This window comes from Miscanthus floridulus, chromosome 17 (genome assembly GCF_019320115.1).
Source record: "Miscanthus floridulus cultivar M001 chromosome 17, ASM1932011v1, whole genome shotgun sequence".
Classification (NCBI taxonomy): Eukaryota; Viridiplantae; Streptophyta; class Magnoliopsida; order Poales; family Poaceae; genus Miscanthus; species Miscanthus floridulus.
Window position 1 is genome coordinate 20,269,994 of NC_089596.1, and position 23,481 is coordinate 20,293,474.

Sequence of the window (23,481 nt, forward strand, 5' to 3'; positions counted from 1 at the left end):
CAACCTTGTGAGCTTAGCCAAAGTTCTCCCACTCATCTCCATCATTGATTCATCATCTTTGTGAGATTGGGAGAGAATCCAAGTGCATTGCTTGAGTGATTGCATCTAGAGGCACTTGGCATTCGTGTTGCGCTGTGGATTTCGTTTGTTTCTCTTGGTGGTTGCCACCACCTAGACCGTTGGAGCAGCGGTGGAGGATTGGCATGAGTTGGTGATTGTTCGTGGCCATCTTCGGTGATTGTAAGGGGAGTTGTACCTTCCCCGGCAGAGTGCCGAAAGGTAACTCTAGTAAATTGCTCGTGTCATTGAGTTACCTCACTTGTGGGTCGGTTCTTGCGGTGTCCTATCGTGTGGACGAGGTTTGTGAAACACCTCTTAGCCGCCGAACCACCAAGTGTTGGTCGACACAACGGGGACGTAGCGTGTTGGCAAGCACGTGAACCTCGGGAGAAAATCGATTGTCTCTTGTCTTTGGCATTCTCCCGGTGATTGGCTATATATTCATCTTGTGATTGGTTCATCCCCTACACGTCGGTATAATCACCCTACTCACTTATTTATATTCTTGCAAACTAGTTGATACAAGCTTTTTAGTGTAATTAGAATTGAGAGCTTGCTTTATTATTTACATTCATCTAGTTGAGCTCTTTAGAGTAGCAAGATTGAGAGCTCTTAGTGGGTAATTACATAGCAAGTTTGTGTGCCTAAGTAATCATTGCAACTAGAATTGTTGGATAGGTGGCTTGCAACCCTTGTAGAGCTAGAGAAAGTTTGCATTACGTTATTTGTCATACTAATCAAATTGCTCTAGTTGATTTGTAGATTTTTAAATAGGCTATTCACCCCTCTAGCCATATTAGGACCTTTTACGCGTCGGTCACATCCGGTCCTGTACGTCGTGGGAGCTCCAGTGTTATCTAGAAGCGAGCGTGGTGGTCAGCGTGCTAGTCACTGTGTGTTGACTGCGCGGGAAGCCGAGGCTCAGTTGGTGCCGAGGCCGAGCCATCGTGGGAGGCTCGGCAGACGTGAATCCCGGGGTTGCCGAGACCCTGAAATGGATTGCAGAGGCTTGGAGGGAGTAGTTGGTGTCATACACTGATTCCAAGGCTATGGTGACCCGGACTTGACCCCCCATGTCGCGTTGTCTCTGGGGCGGAGGTTAGGTGGCACAGTGTAGTGCAGGCGCTGATCGTGGGCACAGCACCAGAGCACAGTGGCCGGTAATCCCCGACGTGCCCTGTCCATGATGGTATGGCGTTGACATGACTTCCCGTCTCATCGGCCGCTCCACAGTGTCGAGCCGTCGTCCGGCTGATATTGCGGGAGTGGTTGGCGCATTAATGGGACGCGACGCGCTGTCGGGGAGACTGGCCGAGGCGGAAGCGACGGGTCGTTGCCGAGCCGGCTTCGAGCGAGACAGAGAATCGACATCTCGTCCGAGGCTTTACGCGCGGGGCCACGAGCGGGACGGAGAATCGGTTCCCTGTCGAGGCCCCCTACGCGAGGCCTCGCGCGAGGCGGAGATTTGGCAGGCCACCGAGGCCTCCCGTACGAGGCCAGGAGCGAGGCGGAGAGCCGGTGGGTTCGGACGAGGCCGGGGTTTAACAAATGGCTTATCCTTTGGCTTTGTTTTTTATGGTGTCTAAGTGATTCCTTTCGATATACGCTCGGGGTACCCCGTTCTATGGTATCCGACACTCTCGTACTCGTGTGGGCAATGGGGGTGCGTAATGCGTATGCACGGCGGCACCAGGTGACCAGGCCATCAGAGCGTTTCGTGGTCCTTTGGTGGACTTACCGCGTGGGCCGCCTCACGTGGGCCTTTCTTGGTGGCGTGATCCAGGATTCCACTAGATAAGTCATTTTCTTTTCTTTTTTACAATATAGATGCTTATACATTATACGATATACCTATATACTATAATACTATGCTTGTGGGTGCTGCAGGGTATGCCAGTGCATACCTAGCATATCTGTGGCTTCGCCACTGGCCGGAACACTTGAAGAGGATTCACTTTTCGCACATTCGGCTCCTCATCTAAAGATGGTTTTGGCTCCTCTACTATTCACCGAAAATAACTTCTCATAAAAAAATATATTTGGTACGGCTCTTCCGTAGAAGTTGCCCTTGCTCGTGACTATTGAACTTTGTGGGTTGTTGAGGAGCTTATTGCCAATCTGGAGGTGGTAGCAGACTTTGGAAGATGGCGAGGTGGTAGGGGCATCGACCTCGGAGTGATGGAGGATAACCGTTGGGAAATGGAGGCGTGAGGTGAGGGTGGCGAGCTTCAGTCGAGTAGCATTGATGGTGGTGGACGGCGGAGGTCGTACTGTGTGCTGCTGGAGCTAGGCGGGAGAGGATGTTGATGATTTTCTTTTGAAACTCATTTGATCTTATAAAATTACGTGTGTAATAAGTTTTCTACCATGATAAGATCACCCTCTCTATTTAATTATATGAGAGGAACATGGACTATTGAGTAATCTATCCAAAGGACAAAAACCAATCTATCTTTTTTTTTGTCTTCCATCTCAAACTATTTTAACCCTCTTACTGTGTAGCACTTCTCTCAACGAGATTTGTCGGCGTCCTAGGTGTTCTTGCTGATCATGACAACCCTGCTGCACTCGTCCCCGACGAGTGTTGCAGGAAGATGTTCGCGGGTCTTTCGAGAGAAGAACGAGCGTGAAATCAGACTCAGCCGGTTTGCTAGTCGGTCTCACCATTTAGACCTCCCTCCTCTAAGTATCTTGGTTGTGTGCAGCCTGGACGACCTAGCCCCCGCTAGTTTAGCCCAAACCGATTGCTACGACAACTTCTGTATCTAAATTAGACTAGTATTATGTGGTGCCACAAACTGAAAAAATATTACTATAACTGTTTTCAACTCGTACTTACTTGAGAATGAGTTCTCGGCAGTTGTAGGGCATGAGTTTACACTCATCGGATGGAGCTTCCCAGTTCCCGTCCCTGTTCCGGCCAGGTGGCGTTCTCCAATTGGCTCTCCTACAGCTCCCGTCAGAATGTTGGCAATAACGTGCGACCTTCGAAATAAGCGCAGATGCATCTCACATTACCGTTCCATTGACCTTCGTCGGAGCTCCGGTGATTCTTGTCGCCTTGCCGGCCTCTCTTTCTTGCAGGCTTTTTCGAGGACAACGTCATGCATACTGCGCACAACACAGAACAGTAGTAGCTAGCTAGCTAGAGGACCGGTTTGGTTAAGGAACAGATACTAGAACAGAAACTATTTGGACCTATTTGTTTCCACGAGAATAGAGATTAGAGACTAAATTTTAATCCCTTTTAACCAAACAGGAGGAACTAAAAGACTAAAAGACATAAGTTCCTTGGGATGAGGCTTATTGAGACTTATGGGACTAAATTGACACCCCATGCCCCTCACCGATCCCCACCCCTCTCAGTCCCCCACCCCTCTCAAGGGTATTTTAGTCTTTGTTCAACAGCTTTAATGCTCTTGAACTAAACAGGGTTGGAGACTAAAATTTAGTTTCTGTTTTAGTCTCTAGTCCTATGACTAGAGAAAAAAACAGGGCCTTTATTCAAGGGACTAGAAACTAAAGACCAAAGCAGGGACTAAATTGTAGTCCCTACACTGTTTGGTTAAAGGGACTAAAAGGACTAAAGACTATTAAAGCAGTTGAACAAAGACAAGATATCCCTATTCCTTGTGGTCCCGACGCAATAAAAAAGGGGCATGGATTGTCTTTAGGCTTGTAGTCTCAAATACCCACCTCTCAAGAGACTACATGCCTTTAATCTCTCTTTTAGTCCGCTGTTTAACAATTTAGGGACTAAATGTGATTAAAATGAAGGGAGTAATGTGTAGTCCCATGGAACCAAAGGTCCAGAGTTCATACAACTCTGTTTCTTGTCACTGGTTATATTGCAGTATTCCACCAGCCAACAGCCGTTTGAGTATTGGGTCATGGATCACAAACATGCACAAATCTATGCCATTTAGTACAAACATGCACAAATCTATGCCATTTAGTTTAGTTTGGAATTGGCCGCCCCCCCTCCGGTGATTCTTGCCGGCCTCTCTTTCTTGGATGCGTCTGTTTCTCATGTGCGCCTGTATCGTGAAACTTCTCAGTCAAGTGTGCCGATACTGGTCCGCAAACTTCAGTGCTGTCGACAGAAGGCCCGGGATACAGGTCTGAAAGCCGCCTGATCTTTGGAAACTCTCGCTCCTCTGAAATTTCATCTTGTTCCATTTTTACCAGTACATTCAAAACGACGAATCTTTTTAAGTACCCCCCTCCGATGCCAAATAAAAGTGTGAGTGCCTGAGAAAAGCATGCAGATGCATGCATTTCGCATGCACAAATGTGCAGATAAGCTAGGATGCAAATAGACAACATGGCTTTCCCACGTATACAAGAAGGTTCATATGCCATCATCAACATCGCATGTCCTTCGAGAAATCCTATCAGCCATGTTGTAAACCGAGGGGTGGACAGTGGCCAACCCGAGATACTGAATTACTGCTGAAAACACAACATTTTTAGTTAAGGGCAACTTTGTACCTCATCATGCGTGATTTTCATTTCATCGGCTGTTCCACCTTTTGCCAGTGGAGATGCACCAGATGTCAAACGAGATGGAGTTTGCTTCTCTGTGATCTGATGAACAGGCAACCAAGGCTCCTTTTTCACCGCATGCACAGTAAATCCAGGAGGATCTTCCATTTTAACAGACCTTGGAATATTTAGAGAGAACCTAATGAGAGGCTTCGTTTCAGTGCCATGGATAGAAACACCAGCTTCTGGTCCAGCAGAAGAAATTGCAGGCAGCTGGCGGTGAACTTCAGTAAAGCCAGGAGGAATATCAATAGGAAATCCTGGAGGACAGTCCAAGACTAGACTGGTAAAAGCATCAGCATAAGACACTGGAGTATCTTTGATCTGAAGCTGATGGTGGTGAACTTCAGTAAAGCCAGGAGGAATATCAATAGGAAATCCTGGAGGACAGTCCAAGACTAGACTGGTAAAAGCATCGGCATAAGACACTGGAGTATCTTTGATCTGAAGCTGACGGTGAGCTTTTGTGAAGCCAGGAGGCACATCTAGAGAAAACCCAGGGGGCATGTCCAGCATAAGCTCTGAGCTAGCCGAAGAACTGTCAGCAGGTTGACATGCAGAATCTGTAAAAAAAATGGAAAGTAAGAAGCTTAATCAGAAACTGAGGATTGATCAAAACAAGACTTAGAGCAATCAGTTGAATAGTGTAACCTTCTAAACTAAAATTGTTCTTGTTTGCAGAGTCATGACTGCAGCATCTGTTAAGAAGTGAAGCAGCAGGAGCTGTGCAACTGGATGCAGGGTTTGAATCAGGAGTTCTGAGCACTGCCACGCAGTCATTGTCCCTATCAGTCTCCTTGCCACCTGTTAAATCCAATGCCTCTGCAATCCCCTCATAATTGTCCCTCACTATAGCGCTGTCTTTTGCGACATGCATTGTATTGTCTATTTCTTCACCTTCTCGTGCATCCAATGTCACACCAATTTCAGATATGGCATTCTGTCTCTCCCTGCCTTTTATTGCATCCAATTTCATGCCTATCTCCTCAGATCTGTCACAAGAAATTTCATTTGGTGGACTGGAATTTCTGTTAACGTTTTGTATATGATTGTTGGGTTTACGCCACTTCTTCCTCAGATGTTTCCCGAAGACACCCCAAAAATACAATTCATCATTCTTCCCTATTATGGTAATAATTGTTTAGAAGTCAGACGACAAATTTATACCTGCACACTAGTTTTCCAAAGATATAATAAAAACTCTTTAATATTTTAAACAGGTCCATGCAAACTCCATGTGCTGTGCAAGTCAAGTGATAGAAACAAATCCACCAAGTACTATATTAGCAAAAAAAAATGCAAGCAAGCAAGAAAGAAGCTTGGGAGAAGACAATAACAGATTTGCAAAAACACTCATCTTGTTAGAACAGTAAAAGGATGAGTGATGGAAACAGAGGTTTGCAAGAACATGCAGACATTCTCTTCAAAAAAGAACATGCATACATACTCTGATAGTCTGGTGCAAGCAGCTTGGATGAAAATATCGCCAATTCAGCATCACCAATGCTGGTCAACAGGCCAATATGAGAAGAAACTTTGTCAACAAGATGATTAAAACTCCTGTGTGGCCTGTAATAAATGATTGTTAAGCTAATCAGAGAGAAGATACATGCATGACATGTGCACAGGTTCAGAGAGATTCCTAAATACCAAGGTTTTGATTTTTTAAATATATAGACACTTGCATGATTTTTAAGACCAGATTAAACGTTTTACCATTTATTATAGATGTGATCACAAGCCTTAAGAAACTCAATCACTGACACAAGTGTAACTGGCATATATGCAACTTGAAAGTTACTTAACCAGAACTGTTCCTGGCGTTCCTTGCAAGTAGAAACTACACTTACTAGGGCATATATACCTTTGGTGACTGCTTATAAACCATAGTCTAATATCCTGATCGTCCGGGGGTTTCATCCTGAACTTTTTTGGCCACAGCTGGTCAAGAGGTACAGCCTCTAAATTTAAAATTTCAGGCATTTGCTTTGAAGCTTCATAAGCTCTGCAGTCCATCACAGCTGGGCAATGGGCTTCAAGTCCATCACAAGTATGTGTCAACTCTCCAGTCACATGAAATTTGCCCCTACATGAAACATGGAATCCTAATATTAGTGTTTGACTGAAAGAAAAGTATGCAGATAGTAAAATAGCATAATATTACAGATTTCATAACATATCACTATTAGAGCAAAAGGATTGACACTTACATATTACAGAAGAAAACAATCGCATTGCTTCAACGTTCAGGTCATAGATTATTACATCTCCCTCTTGTTCAAAATAGATGTCATTTTAGAGTTAGGGCCTGTTCGGTAGTAGCCTAAGGATGCCTAACTTTATACCCTCATTTAATCCTTCCTAAAGTGTGCCTATTAATTTTTATGCATGCTTGGGATACATGGGAAAAGTAGTTAGTTAATGATGAAATCAAGGAGGGGCAAAGTAGGAAAAGTATACTAAAGTTATATAGAAGTTGTAGAGCCATATGTATTTTGAAAATTAAAAATAGCAAAAAAGCCTAAACAACATCTATTTTGAACCGAAGGAAGCATGATGTAGACAATTAATGTTCTAGGAATTAGCTTCACCACCTGTTACAGTCATGAGATAGCTCCAAACAATCACTGAAAATCATGAGACAGCCCCAAACAGCTCAGTAATACTATAATATACAGTGACGTGTTACCCTCACTCAGTCAGTGATTATGTTCTTATTGAAAAGTATAAGAGTTTATGCCATTGGAATATCAAATTGTCTGTGGGTTAAATATTATTACTGAATGACTGGCTGGCTGGTTGCAAGATATACTCAGGGACTGCAACAAGTAACAGTGCAGTAGAGAAACGAAATTTGCCTATGCTCAGGTGAAAGGACAGATCAAACATGCATAACCATCCATAGAATAATTGTGGCTCCCCATACATATATGCATACACAAAGCAAGAAAGAAATGCACAATAAGCCAATTCCTTACATCCAACGGGCCTCTGATTGATAATGCTTCTTGTGCTCTCCTGCGTATTCTACAAAAAAAAAGGATGAAATGAACCTCAACAACATAGCACGTTCAAATGTGCAAGTGAAAACTATAGGTGAGAGTGCATATCTTCACAAGAGTTACGCTCAATAACATATTAGGATCCTTAGTATACCTGAAGATCTGTCACAATTAGTTGAGGCTGCTGAAATCTCTTTTGACAGTGAAGTAAGTTGTGTATGAATCATGGACTGGCTGTGTGTCGGAGAAATGTTTTTGTCCACCATGTTTCTTTCTTTTGACAAAGCAGTATGCTCTGTAGAAGCCATAGACTGTGGCCTATGTACTGGAGAAATATCTTTGCGCTGCAGCGTGGCCAGATTGCTTTTCTTGTTCAACAAATTTGTGCTGGGATTAGGGCTTGATCTACTATTACAATATACATCGGTGGAAGTTTCACTGTGAACAGGTATTGGGGTCAGCAATACAGGCTTCACACTTGGTTCTTGCCTGATTGGAGCTGCAGCTCTTGTATCTGGATACACCTCCATGGGCTTTTGACTAAGCACAGATGTTGGGCTTAACAAAGCAGGCTCCACAGTTAATGCTTGCAAGACAGGACCTGCAGTACTTGCAGTTAAATTGATGATTCTATTACAGAACTTTCCACTATCAGGTGTGCCTACACTCTTAGAAGAAGGTTCTGCCTTTGTACCAAGAGGATCCTTAATTGGATGTGGAGCACGCACTTGCTTGGGACTAGGAGACACAGGATTTACCACTGCCTCTTTTGGTAAACTAGCAGGCAGCTTTTGACTACTCTGGTCTTGAGAATGAAAAATACTCGAACCATAACTCCCGGCGAGTGTCTTTGTAATGTCCATGCTGTCAATATTTCTAGGAGTAGCATCAGTATTCAAATTAGCACTGGAAGGTTGTGAAGATTTGCGATTTGGTGATGCAGGGTTCTTCGGAGATGCGATTCGGGGAGTGACAAAGCTACTTATGTGCTCCCCAGCAGATGGGTGTCCATTTTCAGTTTGCCCAAGTCTTTTAGGAGATAATAAACACGGGTTCTTGGATGAACCAGATGGCACAGGTTTTTGAGTGAGTGGTGTCGATCCCACAAGAGATACTTTACGTGAACTTGGCGGTGGTGTTACACTTCGTCTGCAATGCCTTTTTTGTGACCCAGCTGAGCCAACAGTTCTACCATATGGTTTCCGATGTTGTACATAAGTAATGGCTTCTGCAGGAATCAGCTTCACTCGTGCCTCGGGTTTTGAATATGTACCACCAGAATATCTAGGAGTCTTCAGCTTATCAGAAGAGTCTGGTCTTAGAATTCCCTTGGCTCTGGAAGTCGACCCATTAGTGTGATGAATTTCTTCCTGTCTGGAATGAACCAAAACAGAAAGAAAAAAAAAATCACCGTTCTCATATCGATACAGCTATAATTAAGATAACAGAATTCAAGATCTGCCAATGTACAAGAAATGCATGAAAATTTAACATAACTCAGGCCACAGAATTATTTGAATGATCCGCTTAGAGCCTACATAGAAGAAAGATGTGCACATGGCTACGATGCAACAGTTCCCAAGTTCGGATGTAATGCACTGAATTCCTCTACTTTTGGAGAAATATAGTATGAAGTATAAAAGCCGGAAGATGCTAATATTTCACATGTCAATATTCTATCTTCCAAAATATGGAATCAGGTACATGTATAGTTTTGGAGCTACATCCACAGATCTTTTCAGACTTATGCACCAAAAGAAAATGGCAGACATTCAGAAAACAATATAATAGTCGTCTTTGCACTTATATACAAGCATAAACACAAATCACAACTGATCAAGAGGATATCTTCGAGAAATTTGGCAACCAAACCGCAAACAAGCACCAATGAAATAATTAAATCGCCTGTGCAGAATACAAGCACGAAATTCAATAAGAAGAAAGGGACCTACGAATACCTTGGGTACTGCTTGCACTGACAACGGGTAAAGTTTCCTGAACCATCACCACATGTTGCACAAGGTGTGTCCTGAGTAGTAGAGCGAAGCAAATGAAAGGCCATCTCAATACAGGATAGGGTGTATGTGTTTCAAAACATGATAGAAGATAACACAAATATTGACACCAAACATCTGTGTAATCGAGTCAAATCTAACTTTACGAGGTGAAAGTAGCACAGCATTTAATTCATCAGTTAAGGCACCGTTTGGATGCCGATTTTTTTGGCGAAATGCTACCGTAGCATTAGCATTTTCGTTGTTATTTGGCAAATAGTGTCCAATCATAGTCTAATTAGGCTTAAACGATTCGTCTCGTGGATTTCGTCTAAACTGTGTAATTAGTTTTATTTTTTATTTATATTTAATGCTTCATGCATGCGTCCAAAGATTCGATGTGACGGGGACTCTTGAAAAATTTGGCATTTTGGGTACAACTAAACGGGGCCTAAGAGCAACTCCAACAGTTTCCCATCCCTCCTCCCCCATCCTTCATTTTTTGGCAAATTGAGAAAAAACAACCTCCAACAGTTTCCCATCCCTCCTCCCCATCTTTGGCAAGTTCGGAAAAACGCCTCCCCAGCGCGCATATATGCGCGCGGGATACGACTTCGCATCCGGGGCTCTTCGTTTCTTAGCGGGGCTCTTCGTTCGCTTAGCGGGGCTCTTCGTTCGCTTAGCGGGTCTCTTCGTTTTGTTAACGGGTTTTTTTATTTTACCAAGTCAGAAATGCTAAACTCTTGAAGATGGATTATTTTTTTACTTGCATATAATTTTGGGAGTTAGCAAATCACAAGATTTGCCAAGTAAAATTTGACAAACTCTTGGAGATGCTCTAAGTAGTACATGCTAAAAATCATATGGAGCGAACGAGTGAGACAGAGGCGCTCTGCAGGTAGACCTCATCAAGACAATAATGTGCGAGGGAAATCATCATAACATAAACGTGAGAACAGAATCACACCAGAGACGCTGTCTACCAAATGGAACAAATTATCTCGCATCAGTAAATTTCACAGCAACGAAAACAATCCATAGAAACTATTACAAATAAAAAAGATCAAGAACCCAACAGAAACTTGGTGAGCCACTCGATCGCAGCAAAACCCCACTCCACTTGGTAGCTATTAGTAGTACACAGCACAGCGTCACATAATAAAGCCAAGCGATACTGCGTGAAGTTTTGGCCGGGGCCATGACGAACAACAAGATGCTCTGCTTCTTTCCTTTTTAATTTTTTTCCCCTCAGAATACTAAACCCGCACGAGCAGGCGCCACAAAACCCGCCCGGAGCACAGAAACACCAAAATCATCTCAAGAAAAACCCCCATTTCGCTCCACCCCAACAAAACCCCATAATAGACTGCAACCGCGATCGCCAGGAAGATTTGGGGAAAAGCGGTGCCCTCACGCGGAGTGGGGAAAGAGCCGATCACCTGCGCCGCCCTCCGCGGCGTGTCGGGGCGGCGAGCAGCCGGCGCCGGCCGGAAGGTGCCGGCTAGGCTAGGGTTCGGTGGGTGCCACGACGGTGGCCTCGAAGCTTGCGCCATTGGATTCCCCGATCGGCAGGGGAGGAAGCGGCGTGAGAGGGTTCTGCAGTGTGCGCGGCGTGGATGAGTTTTTTTATTATTATTTTAATTCAAACCTACGGCTCTAAGGCCCTGATATTAAACCGCGTGTTTGACAACATCGAAAGCCACGAAAGGAGGGGGTTAGTCCATATAAAAGACACACCCGAGTCCCAACTTAAACCAAGATAGCTGCGGATCCATGGAAAATTTCAGGGAACTGAACAAAAAAATATGATAGTAACGTATCTTTGACTGCTGTTTGATCTTAAATCTCAGCTTCATCTATACGATAGAACTTTGTCTACGGGGCTCCAGTATCGGTAAGGGGCTCGAGCCCCCGTCCCACCCCACCGTTGAATCTGCCGCTGAACCAAAGCTAGCCAAATTATAGGCTACCGAATTACAAGTTGTTGGGACTTAAAAAGATATCGCTACATACAAAACAATCGCTAAGTAATTCACGAACATCTCTAGTCACCATACCGTAGGGAGCCAAATCCATACATGACGAAAGGAGAGCCTGTTGCAGCACCGAAGAATCAACTTCCTCTAAAATTCTTGATATACCAAGATCCGTCGCCGAGAGGAGGGCTTTGGCGCAAGCTATGGCTTCAGCTGACAAAGCATCGGGCACGGCACTTAGTCGCTATCTCATCAAATATTTAGATATATACATGAAGTATTAAATATAGACTAATTATATAGTTTGTGACTAATTTGCGAGACGAATTTTTTTGAGCCTAATTAGTCTATGATTTGATAATGTTTTGCTAAACATATGCTAATGACGAATTAATTAGGCTTAAAAAATTCGTCTCGTAAAGTACTGACGAATTATGTAATTTGTTTTTTTATTAATATCTAAATACTCCATACAACATTCTCCCCATACATCAACTAAATTTTAGTAGCCGATCGAAACACGCCCTTACATAACTAGCTTCCGCCACGGTGGTGGGTGCCCGTAACGAAGAGAGAAGAAAAGCAGGCATGCGGTTGCTCGCAACGGAGAGAACGGCTTCCCCTCCAGCAGTGGGGCCCACTCCTATTTCTACCCGCCTCTCCGCTCCAGGTGCTTAGATTGATTGGCAGGTGGGTTCGGAAGTACCGGGCCTACGTGTCATCAGGACGCGTCTGCTGCATGAGGGTGTTTGGTTTCCCTCCTCAAATTTAGCCTCGGATACGTGGATACTAATTTAAAGAAACATAGATTAATTATAAAACTAATTGTATAGATTGAGACTAATTTACGAGATAAATCTATTAAACCTAATTAGTCCATGATTTGATAACGTGGTGTTACAGTAAACATGTGCTAATGATGAATTAATTAGGTTTAATAGATTTGTCTCGAGGGTGATGGTAGCTTCAATAGTGATGGCAAATATTATTTAAAAAAACAGTGATGGCAAATATGCGTAAGTTGATGGGTTCCAAGCGTTTGGTTTAGATGATAGACAGTTCATATCCTTAAGTCTGCCACTCATCCATCCTCATCTCCGAAAGTTTGATAAGCCCCAATTGATAGTTTGTTGTCTGTCTACTATATAATCATGTGTTTTATGCAGTTTGAACATAGGAATTTTTTTGCATCATAGATCACAGATCATAATTTTTTTCTATGGAAGGACAAATCACAGATCCGCCGCCGCCGCCGCTGCCGCCATTGCCATGGCATCACAGATCACAGATCACAATTTCATCATGCTACCGTATATGCCGCCGAAGACGAAGACCGCGAGGAGCAGGCACGTGGCGACGCTCGCATACGTGAAGATGGTGGCCCGGAGCATGTCGTTCCACAGTGCCGCGACGTCCGCCTCTAGACTGACGTAGAACATGTAGAAGATGCGCACCTCCGACACATAGCGGCCGTAGGTGTCCTCCGCGTTCTCCACGTCGACGTGCACGATCACGTCGTGTAGGCCCAGGCTTCCCACGATGATCCCCGCCTAGAAACCGAACGAACACAAATTATTAAGGGAGAGATAAAAAAATACATGTGTTTTTCGGTGCTAAAACATATGTGTGTTGTATAGCATTTCTGTTGTTGAAAAGTTAAGTTTTGTTTGACATCTCCCCCTACAATCCCAAGGTGAACCCCGGCAGAGCAACCAGGCCACGTCACCCGAATTTTTTGATTGGCCATGTCTTCCCAAAGGGTCCTTTGCTTGGTCTCCCTTTAGCCACGTCGCCCCAGAATCCTTGTCCGCGTAATTATCTACCGCTCCCTTCCCTTCTCGATGCAAAAAAAAAAAAAACACCAACGCACAATTCTCCTCGTCCTCTCTCTCTCTCCGTCGCTCCTGAGGCGATGGCGAGCAGGGCGACGGCGCCCCCCGCTGCCGGAGCACCGGCGACCCTCCCCTCTCTCCTGCCTCCGCTCCTCCCTCGCATCTCTCTGCCTTCCCTCCATTTCTCTCCCTTCCCTCCCGAAGCGACGACGGGCGCGACGCGACGACGACGGCACCTGCTACGGCCAGCTGCCTCCCTTCCTCCCACCCCCCGTGCGGGCGGACCCCCGTGGCACGGCGTGCGCGCTGAATGGGGCGGCGCGGGTGGTCTGGGCCCCGCGCGGCCGCGGCTGCCCCCCTATGCGCGACCTCCTGCGGCCGGTCGGCGTGGCTCCGCTCTCCCTCGGTCCGTCCGTGCTCCCGGCCACTCCGATGTTCCTCGGGTCGTCCCCTCGTCGGTTTGGTTCCTCCCCTCTCTCTTCTTACCTCTCCCTGTGGGATCTGCCTCTCCCAGCGCTCGCGGAGGCTCGCTCTCCTTCGCTATGGACGACGATCTATATGCAGACGAGCTGTTCGCCTCTAATAGACGAAACCCTACCTGGGTTCGTATTGATCAGTTTGGCGTCAACAGATTGGGTCTCTGTTGCTTTCGCCTCTTACTAATAGTTGATTTCTGCTCTCTGCTGACAAACCATTCTCCTGCCCATAAGATGGCCAAGCCACGATGAGAAGGTTCAGCATCCCCACTCTAGCAGCTCTGATTTTTTATTCAAAATTGATCCTGCTACTGTATTAATTGTGGATGTGACCTGTACATGATCTATATGTGCAGAGTATCTCATTTATCGGATTTGTGGACATTGGTTCTAATTTTTTTTGGGGGTTCTGGTTGTAGTGGTGGCTTTTTTAACCAAAAAAAAAAAAAGCTCAGCATACTGGTTTAGGGTTGCGCGCTATTGCCTTTCAAAGCTTACGGATTACATTTGTTACATAACTAATAGTCCGTTGCCTAATTCAAAATTTTGTTGTACAGCCTGTAGCATGATTTCTTTTATTAGTCTAAACTTCACTCATGAAAGGCAACATTCAGGTGCTTTGTATTTCCTACTGTTTTTGTAGCCTGCTAATGACCACTTCGATTGGTAACCATCCTTCAATCTGGCCACCGTCACCATTCCTTCTTGCTGATCCATTTGTTCTCATGCCTATGATCAGATTCTTCGTACCCATGCTGATCTGCACTACCCAGCGATGATCAAGGTCTTGTGATTCTGATTCTGATGTCTTATACTCCAAGACCTTGAACAAATGATGATTCATGCGTTTTTGAGGCCTCTAAAATTTTTAAAGCTTCCCTTTGCAATCTTCTTAGTCTATGATCTGGCCCTTTGTATTGATTTTACTTTGATTTTCGTAATTTTGTTTAGGCGAAATCGATAACTGGTTTCGATCTAGGCGCCATTATCATTCCTTCCTACTGATCCATTTGTTGTTATGCCTATGATGAAATTGTTCGTACCCATTTATGATCTACAATATAAGACAATGATCAAGATCTTGTGAGAGACTCGACATTTTTCATCTATTCTGATGTCTAGATACTCCAAGATCTTCATCACGTGATGATTGATATATTTCTGAGGCCTTTAAATTCTTTAAAGGTTTCCTTTGCCTATGATCTCGGGTCTTTGCCTTGCAGTCTTCTGTGGTTGGTATACAACAGATCATGCTCTTTCTACGTTTTGTCGAGGTTTTAAGATATATTGCCATTCCTGTTGTCAAGTCTGGGAAACAAAACTCACCTATCTGGTTAGTAGTAGCATGTCTGCAAATCTGTTCATGATGCCATATTAAACCATAATACAGTTTTCTTAAACACATTTCACAACATCATAAAAGAGGTGTTTCATAGATTTCCAATTGATCAGGTTGGGCCGGCTTATTACAACATTCCACATTCGTCGACTCAGAGGACTAATCAAGCCGGTACTAGCCATCAAGAAGCAGCACTAACTGGTAATGATGATGTCCTGGCAATTTAGAGCTCATCTGAGCAAATTTAAGGTGCCACCACCAATCAAGTACAAAATAATCCTAGATCAACGGATTTTGGCACATCAGGCCAAATACCGTCGTCGGCTCAAAAAATAGCGCCATCAATTCAAAGGATTCGTAGAGATACAGATCACAGCATCTACAACCAGAGACTTCAAGCAGCAAACCAGCAAAGGACCCAACAGATAGAGATTCCACAATGGTATCATTATGGCACAGATTACAATACCCTTCATATGATTCTAAATTCGGGGTATCAAGGTATCCAGAATTTTAATCCACAGATGGGTCAGCAATTGCAGAGAAATTCAAATTCAAATGCTAATGAGTTGTTGCTTAGAGTGACCGAGATGATGAAGAATCAGTTCGGTTTAAAGCCAAAACGGCAGACCTTCTCGTACAAACGCCTATATCCAGAATGGTATGATTTGGTCGCTCTTTCTACAAATTATAAGCTCCCGAAGTTTTCTAAGTTCACTGGTCAAGATAGTATAAGCACAATAGAACATGTCAGTCGGTATCTTACATAGTCGGGCGAAGTATTCATTGAAGATGCCCATCGAGTTCGTTTTTTCTCCTTGTCCCTATTAGGACCAGTCTTCACTTGGTTTTCATCGTTGCCAGTTAACTCCATTGCTAATTAGACTGACCTAGAGAAAAAGTTTCATACATATTTTTACACTGGGATAGGAGAAAAGAAAATTATAGATTCGACGACTATAAGGCAGAGAAGTAATGAATCGAGCACCGAGTTTCTTTAGAGATTCCGATAGACCAGAAATTTATGCTTCTCATTGAACTTGACCGATGATCAGCTAGCTGCATTGACCGTTCAAGGAATATTGCCAACGTGGAGAGAGAAGCTGCTGGGATAAAAGTTTGACAATTTAGGTCAGTTGACTCAACGAGTGGCAGGGCTCAATAGCCAATTCCAGAATATACGCAGAGATACCCGATTCCAGAAGAATGCTGCAATTGTCGAAACCGATAATCCATATTCAGTTGATGACGGCTATGAAGACGATGAAGAAGAAGAGGTTGCCACGGCTGAATAGAATTGGGGTAAGAAGATAATAATGGTGCCAAACCCTTGGGGAAGAGGAGTCGAAGAAAGCTATGATTTCGACGTCACAAAATCGGACAAGCTCTTTGATTTCTTGCTTGAGAAGGGATAGATCAAGTTGCCCGATAATCATGTTATGTTGCCTCCCGATCAGTTGAAGAATAAGAAGTTCTACAAATTTTACAATGTTACTTCTCATTCTACTAATGAGTGCAGAGTTTTCTGGCAACATATACAGACGGCTATTCAGCAAGGAAGGCTCAAATTTGATACACCTCAAAAAATGAAAGTTGATGATAATCATTTCCCAAGAGATTAGAACATGGTTGATGCTAGGCTGCTTAAAGGGAAGACTAAAGTCCTAACATCAACTAGGCCCAAAGAAGCCGGAACCATTGACCCAAAGATGCAAATATTGGCTGATGAATATAGAGAGATTAAAAGACATCGTGACCAATAGAAGAGCTGATATGAGCCGGGAAAGACGTCAAGGGATGGGGTGATAAGGCCGCTTGTCACATCTCAAATTTTGTTGGAATGAAGGTCTGAAATTGCCTAGAGTGCAGTGAGCAATATTGGGAGTTCAGACAATCTCAAGCCAACTGCCGGTCTATCCATGCTCGAGATGAGTATCATCATAATATGGATTGGTGCTTAAAAATAGAAGTGTTTATGATCAGCTTGGGAAGTGAGTTGTTGATCAAAACTGGACTGATTATGAAGAAGAAGATAATGAAGAAGAATACATTTGGCAGGAAGGACAATGGTGTCTAGGAGGTTTGATAAGAAGCCAGAAAAGAAGGGTGCAACGCCTAAGGAACAGAGAGTTAGAACAGGTTCAGGCATCTAGTAGACCTCAATGTGGCGTGCTAAACAAACAGTCAATAGGGGTCAACTATCGGCTAATATTCAAATGACTTTTCTATTGTCATTGGAATTTAGAGCTCCAGCAGACTAAGAAGTCTATTTGGATTTTGATGAATCGGAAGTACGAGGAAATAGTTATCAAGTTAACATTGATACAACAGGCTATATTCGATAAGCCAATCAAATATCGGCACTTAAAGACTCTATATGTAAAAGGTTTGTTGATGGGAAGACGATGAGCAAGATGTTGGTGGATGGAGGTGCTTCTATCAATCTTATGCCATATATCACTTTTCGCAAGCTTGGCAAGGGACCAGGAGATTTGATTAAGACGGACATGATGCTTAAGGATTTTGGGGGTAATGCATCTAAGACCAGGAGGGCAATGAATGTCGAACTGACAATCGGAAGTAAGACTTTACTCACCACATTCTTCATCATTGATGGAAAAGGTTCATATAGTCTACTCCTTGGTCATGACTGGATTCATGCAAATTGTTGTGTACCATCGACCATGCATCAATGCTTGATTCAGTGTCATGGAGACGATGTTGAGCTGGTTCATGTTGATGATTTTGTAAGTATCGCAACAGCTGATCCAATGTATTGGGAGCTCGAAGACTTCGAGTTCTTTTTCTGACAAGCTATGGGAAGGAGGCTTCATTAAAGTCAATGATGAAAGCCAACAGCCAATCCAAGCAGTCGGCTTTGAGAATTTTGTTTTAATGGAATAATCCAATAGATGGTACAGATGGTAAACTAGGACATGGCTTTACGTCGGCTGATGAATTAGAAGAGATAGATATTGGTTATAGGGATAGGCCTAGGCCGACATATGTAAGTGCGAAGTTGGATCCTAAGTATAAGCAAGAGTTAGTAGATTTATTAAAGGAATTTAAAGATTCTTTTACTTGGGAATACTATGAGATGCCTGGTCTAGACCGATCGATTGTTGAACATCGGTTGTTAATCAAACCTAGATATCGGCCGTTTAAACAAGCTCCGAGGAGATTCAACCCAAATGTTCTTGATGATATAAAAAAGGAGACTGAAAGGTTGCTAGAAGCGAAATTTATCCGACCATGCCGATATGCAGAATGGATATCGAATGTTGTTCCTGTGTATAAGAAAAATGGGAAGTTAAGAGTTTGCATCGATTTTAGAGATCTGAACAAGGCTACACCCATGGATGGTTATCCAATGCCGATAGCCGATATGTTGGTAGATGCAGCAGCCGGGCACAAGGTTATTAGTTTTATGGATGGCAATGCAGGATATAACCAATTTTTCATGGCTGAGGAAGACGTAGCAAAAACAGCTTTCAGATGCCCTAGCGCAATCGGTTTATTTGAATGGGTTGTGATGACCTTTGGTTTGAAGAATGCCGAAGCAACTTATCAGAGGGCAATGAATTATATTTTTCATAAGTTGATCGGTAAGATTGCTGAAATCTACATTGACGATGTGATGGTAAAATTCAAGGGGTATAAGGAACATCTAGCTAATTTGCGGGAGACTTTAGAGTGCACAAGAAAACATGGTCTAAAGATGAATCCCAATAAGTGTGCCTTTGGAGTATCAGTTGGATAATTTTTGGGTTTCATGGTCCACGAGAGAGTAATCAAAATTGGTCAAAAAATATAAAAGCAATTGATGAGGCAGTGCCCCCGACTACTAGAACTAAGTTACAATCTTTGTTTGGTAAGATTAATTTTATCATGAGGTTTATTTTAAATTTGTCGAAAAGAGTTCTGTCGTTTTTTCCCTTGTTGAAGTTGAAAAATGATCAAGAATTTAAGTGGGGTGACATACAATAAAAGGCGTTTAAGGAGATAAAAGAATATATGAGATGTCCACATGTGCTGGTCCCTCCTCAGCAAGGTAAGCCTTTAAGTTGGAGTTATTTGGATTTTTGCCATTACAATTTCTCAAGTTTTTAAGAATGTCATTACTATTCGTCTTATTGGGAACTTGCCATTACTATTTTGCTTTCTCCTCATCCTTGGCCTTTTCTACATCTGGAGCGTAGATAGGCCCACCTGTAGGTGCCGTATTTTCGTATGTGCCCGTATTGACCTGTACGAGAGCATAAGGCTGAGCAGTCCGCTGCTAGTGCCGCGGCGCGTGCCGCCGCCTGGATTCCCATGACTCCGCCGCCCGTGCTTGCACTTTGTTTCATTCGTCCATCCCCAGTGTGGGCATTGCCATCCCCTACTTCGTCGGCTTGGTTCGTTGCGGCGCACTCCGGTCTCCAGCTCTCCGCACCGCACGCCAATGAACCAACCACCCGACTCCTCCATCGCCGTAGCTCCGGTGCCCGCCGCCGCCACCGACGATGCGGATGACCTATCCACATTCCCGGCATGGGCGCGGTCGGTGTCGAACTGTGAGGAGCGGCTGGGGGTCTCCATCACCCATGGCCTCTCCTCCACCGAGGCCGCGGCGTGGCTGCGCGTCCACAGGGTGAACGAGCTGGCGAAGCACCTGGGCCCGTCGCCGCTGCGGCTACTGCTGGACCAATTTGAGGACATGCTGGTGCGCATCCTACTCGTGGCCGCCTCCATCTCCTTCCTCCTCATGCTCTCCTCCTCTGCCTCTTCAGGCGCCGCCCTGACGCTCATCGCCTTCATCGAGCCGCTCGTCATCTTCCTCATCCTCGTCGTGAACACGGCCATCGGGGTGTGGTAGGAGGCCAACGCGAAGTGGGCACTAGACACGCTGTGGGAGATCTAGTCCCACCATGTCGTGGTCCTTTGCAATGGCGGCTAGGTCCCCGCGCTGCTCGCACGGGACCTCATCCCGGGCGACGTCGTGTAGCTCCGCGTCGGGGATAAGGTGCCCGTTGACATGCGCGTCGTGACCCTGCTCACCTCCATGCTCCACCTCGAGCAAGGGTCGCTGACCAGGGAGACGACGTCCGTCAACAAGACCTCCTGCACGTTGCTAGTGGAGGACACTGATATACAGGCTAAGGAGTGCATGGTGTTTGCTGACACCACCATCATCAACGGCGCCGTGCTCTGCATTGTCGCGCGCACCGGGATGGCCACAGAGATCGGCGCCATCCATGCGTAGATCCACTAGGCATCGCAAGAGGACAACGACACACCACTCAAGAAGAAGCTCAACAAGTTCTGGGAGGCGCTCACTAAGATCATCGGCCTCATCTGCATGCTCATCTAGCTCATCAACGTCAAGTACTTCCTCACCTTCGACCTCTAGGGGGGATGGGTGCCTAGGAATGTCAGCTTCTCCTTCGAGAAGTGCACCTACTACTTTGAGATCGCCGTCACCGCCATACCTGAGGGCCTACCCGCCATCATCACCACCTGCCTTGCACTTGGGACCAGGAAGATGGCTGCCAGGAATGCGCTCATCAGGAAGCTACCTAGCATCGAGACCCTCGGCTGCACCACCTCGTACAGGGGCAATATGGGCAAATATGGAAATACAACACCTACAGGTGGTCCTAGCTATGCTCCAGATGTAGAAAAGGGCAAGGGTGAGGGGAAAGTAGAATAGTAATGGCAAGTTTCCAATAAGACGAATAGTAATGGCATTCTTCAAAACTGGAGAAATTGTAATGGCAAGAATCCAAATAACCCTTTAAGTTGTACGTATCGGCCGATGACCAAACAATTGGATTGGCCTTGATGCAAGAGTTTGAAGGAAAAGAACGAGTTGCTTTCTATATAAGTAGAAGGCTTTTGGACCCAGAAACAAGATATTCTTCCTTCGAAAAGTTATGCTTGTGCTTATATTTCTCTTGCACTAAGTTGCGACATTATTTATTATCAGCTAAGTGTACAGTTGTTTCCAAGGCTGATGTGATCAAGCACATACTATTCATGCCAATGGGGAAGTGGATTCGTGCGTTGTTGGAATTTGACTTGAGGTACGAATCGGTTAAAGCAGTCAAAGGGCAAGTAATAGCCGATTTTGTCACTCAGCATCATAAGCCAAGTATTGGCTATGTAGAGCCGATACCTTGGACGTTATTCTTTGATGGATTATCATGCAAGCAAGGTGGTGGCATTGGTATTATTATTATTTCACCTCGGGGGTAAGTTTTGAGTTTGCTTTTCCAACTAAACCAATGATTACCAACAACCAAGCAGAATATGAAGCTATTCTTAAGGGGCTTCAACTTCTCCATGAAGTAAAGGTCGAGGCAATTGAAGTATTTAAAGATTCATAGTTAATCATAAATCAGTTGATCGGCCTATATGAATATAAAGAAGATACTCTAAGGGGGTACTATGATGAGTGCCAAAGGTTGCTCAAAGAATTTCCTTATGTCTCTCTTCAGCATATTCCAAGAGCACAGAATCAAGAGACTAATCGTTTAGCTCAAAGTGCGTTAAGTTATCGAGTGTTTCAAGAGGTCTTAAGTAGTGAGACATCAAATAATGATTGGAGAGTTAAAATAGCGGATTACCTTAAGAATCTATCACAGAAGGTTACCAGGAGGCTAAGGTATAAATCGACTAAGTATGTTTTGCTAGATGATAAATTATATTACAAAATAGTCGATGGGGTGTTGCTTAAATGCTTAAATCAATAAGAAGCTAAGGTGTTGATGGGTGAAGTACATGAAGGGATATGTGGGGCTCATCAGTCGGCTTATAAGATGAAATGGATTATTCGCGGGACTGGATATTTCTGGCCAACAATACTAGAAGATTGTTTTGAATATTATAATGGATGTCAAAATTGTCAACGTTTTAGTAATATTCAAAAATTGCCCGCATCGGCTATGAATCCAATAATCAAACCATGGCCGTTCCGAGGTTGGGGAATTGATTTAATTGGCCAGATTTTTCCGCCTTCAAGTAAAGGACATAAGTTCATATTGGTAGCAACGGATTACTTCACTAAGTGGGTTGAGGCAATTTCTTTGAAGACGGTAACCTCAAAGAACATGGTTGATTTTGTCAAGGAGCATATTGTGTATCGTTTTGGGATTCCTCAAACTATCACTACCGATCAAGGGACAATGTTCACATCAGAAGAGTTTAGAGATTTTACTGCCAGTATGGGAATTAAGTTGTTAAATTTTTCTCCTTGCTATGCTCAAGCTAATGGCCAAGCAGAGGTGTCCAATTAGATTATGATTAAGCTGATCAAGAAAAAGATTGAAGAGCAGCCAAGGAAGTGGCATTCAACGCTTAATGAGGCACTATGGGCATATAGGATGGCCTATCATGGATCAATTAAAACATCACCTTATGAACTTGTGTATGGTCATAATGTAGTCCTTCCTTGGGAGATTTAAACTGGATCAAGGCGTGTCACATTGCAAAATGATTTGTCAGCCAAAGTCTACAAGAATCTTATGATAGACGACATAGAGGACTTGAGTTGCCATCGGCTACGTGCTCTTGAGAATATCGAAGCCAATAAACTGAAGATTGCAAAGTATTACAATAAAAAGGTCAAGAGCAAATGATTTTTTGAAGAAGACTTAGTCTGGAAAGTGAAATTGCTGATCGGGTCAAAGGACAGCAAGTTCGGTAAATGGTCACCTAATTGGGAAGGACCTTATCGGATTAAACATTGTGCGCCTGACAATGCTTATATTTTGAAAATACTAGGAGAAGAAGAAGAGTTTAATAGAGCAATCAATGGAAAATATCTAAAGAAATATTATCCTAGCATTTGGATTAATACTTGATAGCCAATTTATTCGGTCATTGGTTCTAATAGCCGATACCAGAAGGGTATCACCTCTAGTTCAAAAATAAACCCAAAGGAGTAAAAGCCGGTACGATATGTATCGCATATAGAGCAAGAACAAACACAGATTGGTACATGCAATATGAGTACAAGAAACCACCATTAAAAATGAAGAAAGTGTTTGCTAGCTTCTCCTATTACAAGCTAAAGGCCGGGAAACACTTTATTCACTATGTCTTTGGCCTAGGAAGCAAGGGCTACGGAGTTGGCGGCGTTGAAGAAATTCTTGACCAGGCACTGATGATCCTCAGGGTGTTTGATGGCTGGAAAACCATGGGGAAGAAGTCGAAGCTCATGGCTAGAGCGAGCTTGCGCAGCAGCCAATGCCATGGCAGCACCATGACGAACACC

General features: G+C 44.1%; 1 protein-coding gene and 1 pseudogene across 1 annotated transcript; one reads left to right on the forward strand and one right to left on the reverse strand.

Annotated features, from left to right (window-relative positions):
- Positions 1-3,848: 3,848 nt before the first annotated feature.
- On the reverse strand, positions 3,849-11,194 carry LOC136518379 (uncharacterized). The gene is made up of 9 exons (XM_066512027.1): positions 11,041-11,194; positions 9,566-9,636; positions 7,762-8,981; positions 7,584-7,632; positions 6,470-6,691; positions 6,053-6,174; positions 5,257-5,727; positions 4,553-5,168; positions 3,849-4,246 (listed from the first exon to the last, which is right to left on the reverse strand). The coding sequence occupies exons 1-9, from the start codon at positions 11,152-11,154 to the stop codon at positions 4,018-4,020; spliced, it is 3,114 nt and encodes a 1,037-aa protein (XP_066368124.1). The 5' UTR covers positions 11,155-11,194; the 3' UTR covers positions 3,849-4,017.
- An 8,474-nt stretch (positions 11,195-19,668) lies between these two features.
- LOC136515368 (calcium-transporting ATPase 4, endoplasmic reticulum-type-like) lies at positions 19,669-20,916 on the forward strand (annotated as a pseudogene).
- Positions 20,917-23,481: the final 2,565 nt, after the last annotated feature.

Bases quoted from the DNA above. Each gene is read 5' to 3' on its own strand.
- LOC136518379 (XM_066512027.1), bottom strand. From the start codon at position 11,154: ATGGCGCAAGCTTCGAGGCCACCGTCGTGGCACCCACCGAACCCTAGC. The intron at 9,637-11,040 runs GTGATCGGCTCT...TCTACTACTCAG, and splicing joins CGCCGCGGAGGGCGGCGCAG to GACACACCTTGTGCAACATG. The intron at 7,633-7,761 runs GTATACTAAGGA...TTTTTTTTGTAG, and splicing joins TAATTGTGACAGATCTTCAG to AATACGCAGGAGAGCACAAG.